This window comes from Chelonia mydas, chromosome 1 (assembly GCF_015237465.2).
Source record: "Chelonia mydas isolate rCheMyd1 chromosome 1, rCheMyd1.pri.v2, whole genome shotgun sequence".
NCBI lineage: Eukaryota > Metazoa > Chordata > Testudines > Cheloniidae > Chelonia > Chelonia mydas.
In genome coordinates, this window is record NC_057849.1 from 318,648,097 (window position 1) to 318,664,764 (window position 16,668).

At 38.6% G+C, this 16,668-nt stretch overlaps 1 protein-coding gene across 14 annotated transcripts in view; it reads right to left on the reverse strand.

Moving 5' to 3' along the window:
* The window catches only part of KIF21A (kinesin family member 21A), a 165,434-nt gene that overhangs the window by 57,582 nt on the left and 91,184 nt on the right, over positions 1 to 16,668 (reverse strand). For 7 of the 14 annotated variants that reach the window (XM_037889107.2, XM_043551302.1, XM_037889108.2 and 4 more), the window contains exons 12-22: positions 15,443 to 15,481; positions 12,460 to 12,547; positions 12,204 to 12,318; positions 10,303 to 10,491; positions 6,719 to 6,918; positions 6,368 to 6,475; positions 5,795 to 5,863; positions 5,457 to 5,671; positions 3,648 to 3,801; positions 2,952 to 3,149; positions 2,156 to 2,257 (exon numbers count right to left, since the gene is read on the reverse strand). In XM_037889107.2, the coding sequence (XP_037745035.1) occupies positions 2,156 to 2,257; positions 2,952 to 3,149; positions 3,648 to 3,801; positions 5,457 to 5,671; positions 5,795 to 5,863; positions 6,368 to 6,475; positions 6,719 to 6,918; positions 10,303 to 10,491; positions 12,204 to 12,318; positions 12,460 to 12,547; positions 15,443 to 15,481 (1,477 nt within the window). The remainder of the gene's footprint in view (positions 1 to 2,155; positions 2,258 to 2,951; positions 3,150 to 3,647; positions 3,802 to 5,456; positions 5,672 to 5,794; positions 5,864 to 6,367; positions 6,476 to 6,718; positions 6,919 to 10,302; positions 10,492 to 12,203; positions 12,319 to 12,459; positions 12,548 to 15,442; positions 15,482 to 16,668) is intronic. The other 7 variants (XM_037889118.2, XM_043551328.1, XM_043551317.1 and 4 more) reach the window with 1 other exon arrangement.

Genomic DNA, 16,668 nt, shown 5'->3' on the forward strand with positions numbered 1-16,668 from the left:
TCCTTGAGCGTTTCCAGGTGTCTTCTTGTGTGGAGAGTCAAGAACCACAGGTGATGTCACTCCCTGCCTTATATAGTCAGCAGTGTGCCCTTTTGAGTCAGCAGTGTGCCCTTGTCGCCAAGAAGGCCAATGGCATTTTGGGATGTATAAGTAGGGGCATAGCGAGCAGATCGAGGGACGTGATTGTTCCCCTCTATTCGACATTGGTGAGGCCTCATCTGGAGTACTGTGTCCAGTTTTGGGCCCCACACTACAAGAAGGACGTGGATAAATTGGAGAGAGTCCAGCGAAGGGCAACAAAAATGATTAGGGGTCTGGAACACATGACCTATGAGGAGAGGCTGAGGAAACTCGGATTGTTTAGTCTGCAGAAGAGAAAAATGAGGGGGGATTTGATAGCTGCTTTCAACTACCTGAGAGGTGGTTCCAAAGAGGATGGTTCTAGACTATTCTCAGTGGTAGAAGAGGACAGGACAAGGAGTAATGGTCTCAAGTTGCAGTGGGGGAGGTTTAGGTTGGATATTAGGAAAAACTTTTTCACTAGGAGGGTGGTGAAACACTGGAATGCGTTACCTAGGGAGGTGGTAGAATCTCCTTCCTTGGAAGTTTTTAAGGTCAGGCTTGACAAAGCCCTGGCTGGGATGATTTGATTGGGGATTGGTCCTGCTTTGAGCAGGGGGTTGGACTAGATGACCTCCTGAGGTCCCTTCCAACCCTGATATTCTATGATTCTATGATAGCTTTAGTATATGGCAGGAATCCTTTGTTTCAAAACTTGGTGCCCAGACCGGTTTGTAGAAAAATACTGACATCCCAATACTGAGTCCAGAGACATGTGGTCTGGTCACATGACCTTGTAGAGTTTCAGCGGCCATTGCTTACAGGCTGGCCAAAATGCCCACAGGAAGGTTAAGCTATGCCACAGTCCTTTGCCTTTGCTAATGGGCCATCAGCCCCATCTGGCTTCTTCATTGTTGTACCTGAAAAGTTGGCTGTGGGTGTTTTCCAGAATAAGCCCATTTCTGCTAGTCAATAGTCATAACTTCAGATACAAAAATGATACATGCATACAAATAGGATAATCATATTCAGCAAATCATAACTTTTCCAATGACACCTCACACGATCTGTCTTGAATAAAATACACCATAATAAGATCACTGTGAAGAATATGGGGTGCAGTGTGACAGGGGGTTTTGCTTGCACAGTGCTGGATAGCCTCGAGGCAGACCATGAGGGAGGGAGAGCGTATGTGCGGGATCAATGGACACTGCTACCAAAAATCTCCCATTAGAGGTGCAGGGGCACACGTACACCTACAGTGGAGCACCAATAGGGACACTACTCAAAGAAGAAGAAGTAGATATCAATTGATATTTGATGTTCTAGATACACCTCTGATATGTAAGAGGGGAAGCAGATATACCTGTAGCTATTAAATATAGATTATAAAATACCAAATATGTAGTGACCTCACTCACTTTGAAGTCATTATTCACTGGATTCCAGACATTAAGAAAAAAAGTCATCTTGCTATGTTCAAAACCACAAGTCTTATCAAATGTGTATGTTATATGGATGGAATATAGCCAGAGAGCAATAAGTAACTCCAGTTTTGTTATTTAAAAAAGCTAAGTTACAGTTCTAAGAAATAGTTGCTTAAAGTTAGGATCCTTAAAACTGCTCTCGTTTTCAGAAGTTCTGACCACCCAGCACCATCCTTTGAAGTCACTGAGAGCTGCAGGGTGCTCAGTTGTTTTGAAAATCAGCACACTTATTTAAGAGTCTTAATAAGGAGTTAGGAGCTTAGCCATAGACACCGATTTTTGAAAAAAATGTCCTGGATAGGTCTTAGTAGTGTGTTTCCTAATTGTCTTATTTCTTTAAAGTGACTGATGATAACACTTGGTTTTTTTGCGTGAGGCAGGAGGCAGAGAATAAACTACAGCTCTTTTCCCTGGAAACAATTTGTGATATGGCAGCACAGTTGAATATGCAGAATTTCATAATTTGGCAGTATTTTTTGCACACTTCATCCTGAAATATGTTTTTTATGTTTTAGTCAAAGTGTTATAGATCCAACATGCAAATACCTGTAAAATACAATTCAAAAGGCTTCACCAGAAAGCACACTATATTTTACTCCCTGTGTTACCTTATTAATGCCCATTGTGAGGAAGTGATCAAGAAGATATCGCGCTTCTGTTAGCGTGCAGGCATTAATCACTGCAGACAAATCCATGGTCTCTCCTTCTTCCTACATGCACAACAGTAAAAAAGTCAGGGAATTTACATCCTATTCATATGACACAAGTGCTGCTATTTTAAGATATGAATTATATTAACTCTAAAGATTCAGGATGGGTTTTCAAAAACAATGATAGTCAATGAAATATGTTCTTTTAACCTAATTAACGAGAGACTGCTGAATTGGAATTAATTTGCAAACTGGATACAATTAATTTAGGCTTGAATAGAGACTGGGAGTGGATGGGTCATTACACAAAGTAAAACTATTTCTCCATGTTTATGTACTCATGTATAAGACAATAATCAAGTACAACTTAAAGAGTGTCTTCTGAATGTGAAATAGATTGTCCTGTAACAGCCAGCTGTGGAAGGAGGATTTAAATTTGTGAGCTTTTGTCACAAGAACCATAGTATTTAATGTCAGCAGAATGGAACATATCAGCTTTGGCATTTAAACGGCCCGGCAATGTTACCTTAAATTATATAATCAAAGGTAATATTTATATCTGAAAACCCCACTGTACAAACACTACCTATATCAACCATCCCCTCAACATATTTTAACTTAACAACATAATGAGTAGGTTGCATAATGCATGAAATACCAAGGCAAAATTCACCATAGAATAAAACACTCTCAAGGCTAATGCAATTTCCTAGTTGTACATGTTGTTATTACTAAACCTTAGCACTTGACTTACCTTTGCTTCCTCCATCTGCATAATGTTTGCTTGGCAGTCAGAAATACTATCATTGATGTAATCTATATTTGCAGTTAGTGACTCCATCTCCTCATTGATGTTATGGACATTTTTGTCTGCTTCTCCACCATCATCCTTGATGACTTTCTCCCTTTTTTTCAAAAGCTTCTCTCTTCTTTTTGTAAGTTCTTCACGTTGCTATTTTCCAAGAGAAATTTTAAATAAAAGGATTGCATATTTAAGTCAAATATAATTTTTATTATTTATTTTTGTTCTTTTCTGGTTACATGGTAACCACAGTGTACATTTTTGCAGTGGGAGAGGAATAGTGGAGGATGTGAATGTATTTGACAACACATGCATAAGGTGTTTTTAGATCCTGACACCTACAGCATATTTGTTTTGGTTCTTATCTCAGTAAAGTTTGATGGTTCTGGGTTCTACGCTAGGATTCAAACACTTCTGGCAATAAATCACTTTATACACTTGTGCCTACAAGGTGTTAAGCACCTCTGACCTATGGCCTAGACCAAGGCTTACTCAAGTCAGAGGGAGCCTTTCCATTGACTTTGATGGGCTTTGAATCACCTTGGCAGGTCCTATATGAACAAGCAATCACCTGATAAAAGAAAGTGGATCTGCTTTCTGCTATTTTAATACAATAGCATGGAAGATATTGCATAATAAATACCCTACCTTAAGTAGTCTATTCATATCTGTTTCCATATTGGAAATGGTCATTCTCTGCATAATGATGTCAGTCACTTTGCGTTCAAGTAATTGCCACTTCATCCTGGCTGCCTTTGAGGAATAAACTCTGACAGTTGTTCCTTTTCTTTGGTATTTCTTCCTATGGTTAATTCAGAGAGCCACATTACTGAATATAACTACACGGTCCCGTTTAGACTCTGAAACTGCAAATTATCAATGCAAAATTATTATTAAATTTAAAGACAACATGACTTTTTTTTTTTTTTTTTTTGCAGACCTTGACTCCACATCCACCTCCTTGTAATCAGTCCTCTGCAGATGTACCTCTTTGGCACTTCAAAACATATGTCAAGTCCTGTAGCATTTCAAAGGAAGCATCATGGAAATTCAAGCAATGGTTTATAAGGAACTTCTGTCATCTGAGGACCAGTTTCAATTAAATAAGCAAATCCCAGACAAGTACAAATCCCAGACAATCAGTAAGCGTAACTACTCTGAAACCAGTAAGTGTAACTGTATTTGTATTTTTTGTTTTCCTGAGATGTTATTTGTTCTTAAGAATAAGATGGGTAACTGGACCACTGATGACATTTTGTTGAGTATGGCAACTGAATTTTAAAAAATTTAGATTTTTAAGTATGACTTGTCCTGAAATGGCATTTTGTACTGTTCTACCCTATATAACAATATGGCAGGCTCAATCCTGCTTCTGGTAAAGTTAATGGGCATAGGACCATTTTATGGGAATAGGAAGTGACATCAGACTGTAAAATAGAAGCCATTACAATATCTATCTAGAGAGGAACGTCTGCTATAAATTGTAAAATTGTAAAATAAGTAAGTATGTTTAGTCTTTACTAGGGCTATCAATTAATCACAGTTAACTCACATGATTAACTCAAAAAAAATTAATTGCGATGAACTGCCCTTATAACAATAGAATACAAATTGAAATTTATTAAATATTTTTGGATGTTTTTCTACATTTTCAATATTGATTTCAGTTACAACACAGAATACAAAGTGCATAGTTCTCACTTTATATTACTTTTTATTATAAATATATACACTGTAAAAATGATAAACAAAAGAAATAGTATTTTTCAGTTCACCTCATACAAGTACTGAAGTGCAATTTCTTTATCATGAAAGCGTAACTTACAAATGCAGATTTTTTTTTGCTTATATATCTGCACTCAAAAACATAACAGTGTAAAACTTTAGAGCAGGGGAGGGCAAACTACGGCCCACGGGCTGGATCCGGCCCGTCAGGGCCTTCAATCCGGCCCATGGGATTTCCAGCAGGCAGACTCCCTGCCTGCCCTGGCCCTGCGCCACTCCCGGAAGTGTCCGGCACCATGTCCCCGGAAAGGGATGGGAGGGCTGGGGGAAGAGGACTCCGTGCACTGCCCTCACCTGCAGGCACTGCCCTCTGCAGCTCCCATCGGCCGGGAATGGGGAACTGCAGCCAATGGGAGACTCGGGGGTGGTACCCGCAGGTGAGGTCAGCACACCCCACACCCCCAGGAGCCACTGCCAGACATGCTGGCCACTTCCAGGAGTGGCGTGGAGCCAGGGCACCCGAACCCCACTTTAAATAAATTTAAAGTGAGCACTATACACTTTGTATTCTGTCTTATAATTGAAATTAATATATTTGAAAATGTAGGAAACATCCAAAAATATTTAAAATAAATGGTATTCTATTGGTTGTTTAACAGCATGATTAATCACAATTAATTTTTTTAATCACGCAATTAATTTTTTTAATAGCTTGACAGCCCTAATCTTTACCTGGTTCCATTCATTGCAGTTACCGATAATGCTTGGACCCTGGCCACAGGAATTCTCATCTTTTGCTGTGCTGCTGATCTTGATCCATCATAGTCTACAGATGACACACTAGAACTTGGTTCTTGAATAGGATGGTCAGGCAAACTCAGCTTCCGACTCACCCTCCCAGCTGCTTTATCGGACATAGGCCTTACTTGTCGACGCAGAGCTGTAACCTGAAACAGCAGGACACCAAGACATGTTACTAACACCTGTAGCATTATAAATTCAACTTTATGACCACAAATGATGCAAATATCTATGATCTGACAGGACACACCAGTGCTGTAAGACAATACCTCTTCTGTTTTGCGGCGTAGAACAACTTCTTGATTTCTTTTCTGAGCTTCCAGAAGTTTGAGCTGATGCTGTGAACAACAACAATGAATAAGCCAAATATTTTTCTCTCCAACATTTGTCATTAGCAGCCTGAAACTGAAAAAGAAGTCTAATATATGCTAATATAGGTTTGCAAAACTGTTGTGAAAATTGGCAAACCCAGGTGCAAAATCTTCTTGCCCATTATTTGATAGAATGGTTATAATGGGAAAACACACCTCAAAACTTGACTTGCCTCCCTCAAATAGATAACCTGGCTGGGGTGAATGGGTAGATATACCAATGCTATTTGCAAAATTCTGTCTAAAATGAGCCTTTGTTTGTTTTCAGTAATAGTTCGTACTTGAAGCCTGGAGGCAGGATTTCCATAATGTAACTACAATGCATCAGATGTCAAGCAAAATCTTGTTTAATGGCAAGAGGAGGGGATTTGTGTTTATAAGGAAGAAATGTGACATATTCCACATCATAATGAGTATGTTTACTACTGTACAGAAAGCTTTACGAACATTCACATCTTATCTGTAAATCACCTCTCGCTTGCGCTGCTCCTTTTTAAGCTGTGCAATCTCTCTGTTTCTTCTAGATTCTGTCATCCTGGCTTTTTCTTGCTCTTCTTTCATTTGTTTCATCAGGCGAACCTGCATAGAAACAATCTCTTAGCCACCTTAACAGAGGGCATTTACTTTAAATCAAAATGTTTTTATTCTCCCATCACTCATGTAAACAGCATTTTCTTCATACTATAATCTCCTATTACTATTCTGTACTTTCAGTAATTTACCTCCTCCCAGAGATACCTTTTTCTTCTTTAATGTGAGAGCAAGAAAATGGCTCTCAATCCCTTTCCCATTGATCAAATGTTAACCAAATTAAAAAAAAACCTTAGTTTTCTTCATCTCAGTCACATCCTGCTGCAGTTTCTTCAGCTGCTTTTCATATTGAGACTGATTTTTAAGCAATCGTGCATGTTCTTTCTGAGCTGTTTGAAGTCTTTGCAGTTCTTTATTCATGGTTTGGAGTTTTTTCTCATATTCTGACTTTATTTTTTTTGCTTTCTCTTCTGAACAAGACTCCACGGAACCTAAATAACAAAGGAGAACTCTTATCTGCTAATTTGTTGAGAATATCTTCACTTTGTCAATACTGAGTTACTCTGCAGTCAGCAGCTTACTGGCAGTAGCCTCCAATCAGCTTTAACTATTTAATTTGCCTTTCTGCTTCTATCTTCCATACTGCTGTGAAGTCTCTACCCAGGATTGATGACTGTTATAGCTTTAGGTAATATATCAAGTACTAATACAATCAGCTTTATATCCTTAATTGGTTTCTAATTTTAATATATCCTCTGGTTTTCTTGCACTGAAGGCACATGCACCAAATTAAAAACAAAAACAGAAGAATTCCCTTCTGCTTTACTGAACACATTGTCTAAACTGGACACAGGAGTTGGAGACTCTAAGCGCTCTATTCTCACTTTTCTCTCCCCCCAACACTACAGTTTACCCAAGCAAATCTGAACAGAAAACTAATGATGGGTGCCAACTCTGACCTTCTCTGGCCAATGTACAGAGCAACACTGACAGAATCTTAAAGGACTCAACTCAAAATGATTGGTCCGCTTAATAGATCTCTGCGTCTGTGGGAGTGTAAATTAAAATGTCTGCTTCCCTTCAAGTTCCAGGACCCACAGGCTATATCGGATTCTCTTACATCATCAAAAACCACTGAAAGCTGCTGCTGGTAGCGATGTGGTCAGAAAAAGCACCCATCATTTCTGGCTTGGTATACCCAGTGAATTTCTCTTTCTCCATATAACAGCTGAATAACTTGTACATGGAAAGTTTCCAGCGTCTTCCAGCAAGAACCTCAGAATTAAATCCAAGTCTAACACACAGTAGCAAAGAACAAGTCATGTAATTCAATGCCTACTGAACCAATGCATTGCAGTAAGTCCTTGCATTGATTACTGTGAGCATTAGCTTGGGCCCCTGGACAGCACTATTTAAAGAACAGTTGCCCGTATATGTGATACTCACATACTCAAGCTGATGCTGTAGAACAAACCTTTAATTGCAGCTACACATCAGGCTATTTCTCCAGCTCACTGATTTAGGGACCAGGACTGTAACTGTTATTCAAAGTGTGTCCAGTTATCTGCTTGAGCTTAAAAATGGTGGATGTGGTTAGTGGACACAGGAAGAGCTCCCCGATGTAAGTTAAGGCCAACATTTTCAAAAATGGCCTATGTTTCTGAGGTGTTTGCAACATGCAATGCCTTGGGACTGATTTTCAAAAGTGCCAACCACTCCTAAGCCCTTCAGAAGCCCGTGGGGGCTGTCACTGCTCGGCATTGCTGAAAATGAATGTGTAAATAAAATCTGAGTAAAGCAGAATAAAGTTAACACTTCCTGTATAACAGTTAAAATATTATTTTAAATTGTGGGTTATTCAAAATAAAGTGGCAGTTTATCAGCCATCCATCCCTTAAATCAGGGCTGACACAGAGGCCCATTTGTGGGTCACTATTCTGTGTCAGGAGCTCTTGTCAGGCATGACATACTCACTACACTTATCACACGGTCATCATAACCTGTATCTAAAAGGTGTCATGTAAGATATCACTGGAAAACTAATAAGTCACTGATCATAAATATTCTTGTGCAATGAATGTATGGGGTGTGTACAAAGAGTTATGGATATGTGCTAGAATTATATTCTTAGTATGTATTTGGCAAGCAATGCACAAAGCCAGTCTTCCCTAGATAATGGAATATGTATTTGCTTGGCTCACCAGCCTGGTCATCAGGCAGACACAGTGAAGATGTATTTACACATAAGGTAAACAAAGCCACCAAGCTAACCGGGGAGGAGATAATGACTCAACTATCACAAGTGGGGGAAGAACCAGGATGAGGTCTTCACCAGACCACATGGTGTCTTTTCCAAGAAGGAGAAAAGGAACTTTATATGAGAATACATTTCCATGGTTTACTGGGCTATAAAGGTAGTGGGTCTGAACCTCAAATGATAAGTAACTGAATCCACTGATTATACAGAATATTACTGTACTATAAAAGTGTAACCAGTAAAGTCCTTTCTGAGAGACACTAGTGATTAATATCATTGTGAAACATATGTATTAGCACTAAATGAGAAAATATGGACACTCAATGATATTATGCTTTAAAGTCTGAGACCAAACACAGGGAGAAACAGGTTTTCCCCCAAACAGGAGAAAAGGTAGCATTTTGGAATCAAAACAATGGAAGCCCTATTTACATATGAATCAACAGAGGACGAGGAAGTCCACAGGATGGGAAGAACAGCAGGAGGTCATCCTGAATCTGGGGACAAAACAGTGAGTTTGGGAAGATATAAGGAGAAAGAAGAACCCATCTTGGCATCCATCCTTGGATAGACACATGGGGTCGGAGCTCTTGCAAGCTGAGAAAGATGGGGCCTTCAGCCAAGGAGTTGAACTGAATATAGGTGAGAAACCTGCTTAGGTAAAGATCTTTCACCAAGGAAGACAGAGGAAACCAGCACTGTGTTCTTCTGTGGAAAGTTCTCTACCTTGAACCAAGGCTCTGGCTTGTGGAGTTAAGTCTTGGCCACTAGAAAGTGTATTTTACTTTTAAGTGCTTGTAACCATTCTGACTTTATCCCTTCTACTTGAACTGACTTAAAACTTTCTCTTTTTGATTAAATAAACTTGTTTTACTTTTATTCTAAATCAACCCAGTGCTGGGATGGACTTGAAATGATTATTAACAACAAGCTGCTGTACTTTTGCCTCTTTAAAGGAGCAACAAACTTTATTACTCCTCTAAATGTTCTAGGAAGGGGCTAGACATTTCAGGGCAAAGGGTTTTGATGAAATTCAGGACTGGGGATATATTGGGGTCACTTGGCCAGCAGAAACCAAGGCTGGTAGAGACAAAAGTGTGTCTTGTCTGCTGGCTGGGAGCATCCAGACAGGGAGATACTGAAGCAGAGCACTGTGAGGCACTCAGGGTTACAGGACAAGCAGTGGCACAACCTCTCATTAGTCTGGATTACACCCCAAAACATGACAGGGGCACAGAGCACTGATTGCACCACTGAACTATTCTGTTGTGGTTTTGGTTCTTCTCTTATTTAGGGTGACCAAAAGGAAAAGGAAAGAGAAACTTATCTGAATACAAGTACTAAACTATGTGAAAGGAAGTCAGAACTCGCGAGAAATTGAAAATACATGTTCACCTATCCCTAGTACCAAACAGTAATAAAAACTTAAAACCCAGTATTATTAAAACTGAAAAATTAACAAAGATTAGAAAATGACTCTAGTTAGCAGCTAGTTTTCAAATAATTTCGCCTCACAGTTTTGATGCAGTACCAATTTATATGTATAGAGGGAAAGTAACAAATAATTTATCTTGAAGATACTGCAGTAAAATTATTTAAATAAAGTTGTAAGTCCTACCCAGGTTTTGAAGAACCTGATCTCTTTCAAGTTGAGTGTCTCGAATCTTATGTTGTAGCATCATTAGCTTCTCTTCATATTGCTTTTTCAGAGTCTGTAGTCTTCGCTGGCTGTTCTCTAGTTCATCTATCAGCTTTTGCTTTATGGCAATTTCACAAGTGATATTTGCTAAATCTGCCTGATAATTTTCTAAAAAAAAGAAAAAAAGAAAAATTAGGTTCTAAAAATGGAGGCCCTCAGATTCTATGGCAATGAGGGCCATATAAACATCTAGACAGATACCTCCTGTAACTTTAGGGTAATCAAAATATAATGGCATGAAAAGCATTTTTTCCAAAAGCCAAGGATTTTGAAAAGCCAAATTATTTGGCATAAACTACCAAACACTGGGGCCAACCTGGCAATAAATAGTCATACTCTTCTGAGTTGTACAAATGTGAGATGCCTCAAAAAACTTGTACCACCTAATATGCTTGGATCATGTAATAATTCTGGGTTGACATGCAAAATCTGTCATGCTCAAATGAACACATTCTGGACAGTCACAGCTCATTTGGAGTTTAATGCTTGTTTATGTATAATTTTGTGCTGCATAAGTGATTGTGCGTATAAGGATTTTGAGTATTTTGTAACCCTGACAGAAGGAAACAGATGCTGAATCTCCACCTGGGTAATTCTATTTTTTGAGATCCAGAAAAATACAAAACAATGCCCTCCTGCTCACCACACCAATTTTGTGAAATATGGAATTTAATAGGATGATGGGAAAGTCTGTACATGTCAGATTAGCGCTATTTTTGTTTCACAACTCCCATCAACTACCCTCAACTCCCAGCTCTGACACCATGTCCCTCCCTGTGCTCAGCTCACACAGTCTGCTAGAGTTCCTTCAGCTCCAAAGCTGCAGAAACTTCCAACAGCAAGCTCAGGAGAGTGTAGGGAGGAAGTCTTGACTGGTTAGTGAATTTTGCGGTGGGGTCCCCCTCTCTCACCACCTAACCCAGCTGCTGAAAAGGTATATCCTATCTCCAGAGAGAAGAGAGGAGCTGTCTCAGTCAAAGCGAGGGGGTCCCCTAGCCCTGACTGCAGTGTTAGGTTTATAAGCCAATGGGCCCTGGTTTCTGTGGTTGTGCTCCAAAATGGAGCAGTCAGCCAGGGACACTCCAAGTTCTGGGGCCCTTTTAAAGTTCTTGTTGAATGTTAATCAATCAGAAAAGAATCGATATACATAGAATGTTTCCCGGCCTACTTCTCATGAGCCAGATTGTTGGGCTGGGCTAAGTCCCAGATTCTGTGCTCATAAAGGGTAAATCCTGATTTGTGCGTAATGCCTACACGAGCTTTTTGTGCCAAGTACCATTTCTATATAGGAAGCCTCTGTCTCTTCATAAAGAATTCGGCTTACAAGCTTCATCATTTCAGAATTAAACCCTGAAAACAGCTGAATTAACAGGTGCTGGGTATCACCTCATCCTCATCCATGGTGTTCTTCAGAATGAAGCAAATTAACCTAGTGTTTTAATCTTATATTGAGGATATTTTTCAAAACAAAAGGTTTAGAGAAATAAATCAAGTATCAGATTGCTTCTACTGGGCTATAGAACAAACCTGGTGAATTGCACAAAGGCAATTCAGGACTCTTGCAATAAGATGAGATGCAATGTAAAGAAACGTTCTAGGAGCCCACGGAAGGGCACAGCATTATAGATAATTCACAGAATACTACTGATAGTGGGCTCAAGAGATGCTGAGCATACTTCCCTTCCTGCCAAAGGGAAAGTCATCATGGAGAAGGGAAGTGCCAGAACCAGATGAAACAGTATCATCTACGCCCAAATATGGGGTACCCAGACAAAGCAGATTTTTTACAAAATTCTGCAAAAATATTGAAGTGATGTCACCTTTTTCCTCTAAGTCAGAATCAGATTCATCTGAGCTTTCAACAACTTCCATGTCATCATCTTCATCTTCGTCTTCTTCCTCATCCTCATGATCACTTACTTCCTGAATTTCTTCCTGCAAATAAGTAGGGGCAAAAATTAGGACAAAAATGTACATTTCCCCACCTCCCTTTGACACTTAGATTAACTTGGAACTACATGGAAGCAGGGTAACAAATCAGACTATGAGCCAGTATATCACCTTTTAAGTACTTACCACTTCCAATTCATGATTCTCTCTCTCTGAAGTGCTTTTTTCATCCCTTTTCTCCTGTTCGTTGTCTGGGTTCTCCTCTTTAACATTACTAAAAGAAAGTGCAAATGAAATATTAGCTCACTGATGCTATGATAGTATTTTTTTCCCCTAAACCAATAACCTGCCTTTGGCACTTGTAAAAACATGATGCTCCAGAGAAAGGAGAAATACAAAATGCAGCTAACCAAGTGAATAAAGCTGAGCACTGGGAAAACATAACTTCTAGACCTCTACAGATAAAATAATGCCCTGATTTTTAATTACCCCTACATAATCTTAGTTTGTACAGCAGCATTATTGATCATAAAATAATTTTAGCTTTTACCTTTGGATTTTTAATTTTGTAACTAGAAACTTAAGCAATAGGAATAAAAATCTCCATATACTATAGCAGAACCCACTTTGGATAGAAGTCTCAATGTATCCCTGTAACTTTTACTACACATAATAGAAGAGTATTTTGTGTGTGATTTAGCATGCAGCAGATTTGTTACACTGTAGAATCTCTGCAAACTCAGGCATAAGGCTTGAAAAACAGAATCCTAAGTTATTAAACTATATTGCTTTTTTGGAGCTGTTACGTACCGATACATGAAAGCATACTTAAAGTAGGCACTGAAGTACAATAAAATATCATAAGAAACCCTGAATAGAATTTTTGCAATACGACACTGTTTTAAAAAGCAACTTTTTCATTTGTCAAGTAGGCATTTTAGATTTTTTTTTTTAAGTATATTTACATGCTTCCAGTGTTTAGAATATTGCTTACTCTTACTTGGATGCCACACATCTGTATTCCCTTTCCTCTCTTGAAGATGTGAACTATAATGATTGGTGTGTTAAAACTGACTATTATAAGTACTGCCATTTGAAAAGTACTTTATTCTTTTAAATACCAGGTCATGATGGAAAAAGCAAAACCCACAGTTAAAAGGTGACCCGCAAAAAGTCAAGTACCAAATTCCAGTTACTTGATTGACACGCACACAATTCATTCTGTAGCAAATATAAAAGGGTCATTTAGCACATTATAACCTATAACCATCTTTATTTCTGTTCTTTCAGGTTCTACAGCTTCTAGAGTCACCTGGGTTGACTGTCTCCTGACACAATATGATACCCAGCACATAACATGCTGTGGTATAACTATTGTTCTAGAGGCCAACTGAAATTGGCCCATTGCAGGCAGGGCAAATAATTCTTAAATATATTCCATGTCCTTTCTTTATATATTATTCATTTTTGAAGGAGTAATTGCTTGGAAAAAAACAAATCATATATTAAAAATTGAACTTTTCCGACCCTGTACTGGTGAACCTGACTTTCCAACACAGATGTATAAGTACTATATCACAGCACAATACACGCTGGGGCATCATCTCAGATCAGGAGCCAGGGAGCAATGGCAGGCTGGATATCACCAAACCAGAAATAATTATGTTTTTACGTAAATTTGCTGAATGTCACTCAGTCTGGCAACTGTGGATACACAGCACATTCATGAAGTGCCTGGCATTTGGTACATGACTTTTGTAAGTCAGCTTTAAAGTGAGCTTCTAACATTAAGTGTATACATGGCACCATCTTACGGAGCAGATCTGCTTCCCGAGTGTATTCAGAGTTATAAATGCTTATTTTACTTTTATTCCTCTTAGCACGACAGAGCTAGCTGGATTCCATTCTGGTCCATTCATCATCAGTAGAACTATTAACAAAATTACAATTGTAGAATCTTTACTGCTGATGATACATGATACCAAAAAGAACCCAGCTTGACTTTCAGATTCCAGGAAGGAGTCTGCAAGTCTGATGGCCTTGAGATTTCAGTCACACACCATTGAAATTAAAGGAAATTTTGCAGTGACTTCATTGAAACATGGATCAAGCCTTATGTGCCATTATGAAAACTATTTTTGGCCTATTTTAATCTCTCTCCATTCATTTCTTATAGGGAAGCATTACTACCCTTCTCACGTAGCTGGGATGACCAGATGTCTTTCAGAATTTAAGTACTTGTCAACCTGCCATTACTGGGGACTGTAATAAGGATGTCTGCTTAACCCTCCAGCTATTCTCAGGGTACATTAACATTGCATGCTCCTTTTGGCACTGTGTAGTGTAAATACTCATGTGGCCTCGCAGGACGGTTATAAATAAGAGTAACTAGGTAGGCAAGGCTTAGGAGAGTAAATACATGCCTGACGGGTAAGGGTATGTATGCAAAGCACATGCCTACATGGCTCTCTACTTGCCCATGCTGTGCCTCCTTGTCTACACTGCCAACTGCTTTTCCCAGTGCCTCCCCCCTGTCAGAGTCTTGCCCCCCTGCCAGAGTCATGCAGTGAAAGGCTCTGGCAGCAAGATCTGCTGAAGCCTTTCCCCACTGTTGGAATGTTTCAGTGACATGTATTTACATGTTGCAGGGTGGAAGCAGCTTGCTTTTCACTGCAGTGTGTAGCTATATATACACACACACTACACACTGCTAAAACTAGTGTGTATTATATACATAGCCTCAAAGGCTAGAAGCATTACTTCCCCAACACTGAGGGATAGCTCACTGGTTTGAGCATTGGCCTGCTAAACCTAGGGTTGTGAGTTCAATCCTTGAGGGGGCCACTTAGGGTTCCAGGAAAAAAATTGGGGATTGGTCCTGCTTTGAGCAGGGGGTTGGACTAGATGACCTTCTGAGGTCCCTTCCAACCCTGTGATTCTGTGTGAACAGGGTAAGAGCCCACAGTTAGCCTTGACCTCCAGTTACATACTGTATGTTTCTTCCTGTTTAAACAAAACAGTGTTAATTGAAAAGAAAAAACAGTTTTAAAAAGCCCCAATGAACTACTCTATATGTGTCTATGAATCTACTGCTAGAATTGCCTTTCATGTATGGCAACTAAATTAATTTAAATTACAGTTTAATTAAAAACCTGGGAAATATTCCAACCTTCTTTCTTCTTGATTGCTTTCCTCAAGTTTCTGTAGCCTTCAAAAGCAGGAGGTACAGTATTGGAAGGCCAAACCAATGAAGGACAAACCAGACAGTGAAAGCGAAAGTGGTAAGAAGGTAAAAATGATACATGAGCTTGTGGATTTTAAAATAAAATTTAAAAAGATACCATCAAAAGACGACAAATAGTAAAAAGGCAATACATTTTGTGTAGTTGGAAAGTAAAGAGGGAAAAAAAGAGCTGATGTACCCTAGGCAGTGTTTCTAGTATCTGAGGTTGACCAGTCCAGCATTATAAAGCACTGTAGCTGTCTATACCTCAAGTTGCACTAGTGAAGGGTTTTTTGGAAACACAACTGCTTATTTTATTTTGAGAATCATTTCTAATTAGCTTTTAAAAAGTATGATCTTCAAAGATAAATGTTTTGTCTCTTTTGCTTTTCAAAAGGCCCTTTAAATCAGCATAGGAGGCCGTTACCAAAATTTTGTTTTAAAACTTCAAAAAGTACTGCCTTTAAACCATACTAACAAAATATATATCCCCGCTATGTACTAGGACTCAAATAATACGTTAATTGTATATTAGAATATGCTACAGGCATCTATATATACACTTTGCATTAAAAAAACAATATGCAGAAAACTTCCACTTCTAACAGTAAAACTATAAATGATACATTCTGAACATAACCTATGAATACATCTGCAATTTGCAGTTGCTGTGTTTTTAAAGGTTTTAAGGCAAAATATTATAGTTTACTCTTCTGGGATTAAAAATGTATCTGCCACTTATCGCTTGTTACAACATCAACAAAAAAGTACAAATCAGAAGCGATGGGATGGGAAAAAGTACTAATAATTTTTTAAAATGAGAGATGTATTACAGTAAGGAGATCTGTGAATGACTTCAATAATGCAGAAATGTCTTAAATTACTGAAAATATTTTATAAATTTTGACCTCACATTCAAATTATGAACTAATTTTGAGTTGGAATTTATTGGAATGACTTTCCATTGTGCACCTTCTAACGTAAAATACTAACCATGTTGATACCTATTTAATTTTATCAGTAAACTAATGTGATAAAGGTTAAATCAAGAACAGTTAGTACAGTTATCCAAAAAGTTATGAAATATGTAAAAATAACTAAAGATTGAAAGAGGAAAGGAAAATTACCCCAGGAACTGAGAGTTTAGGTCACATTGATTGGAGAACACTATA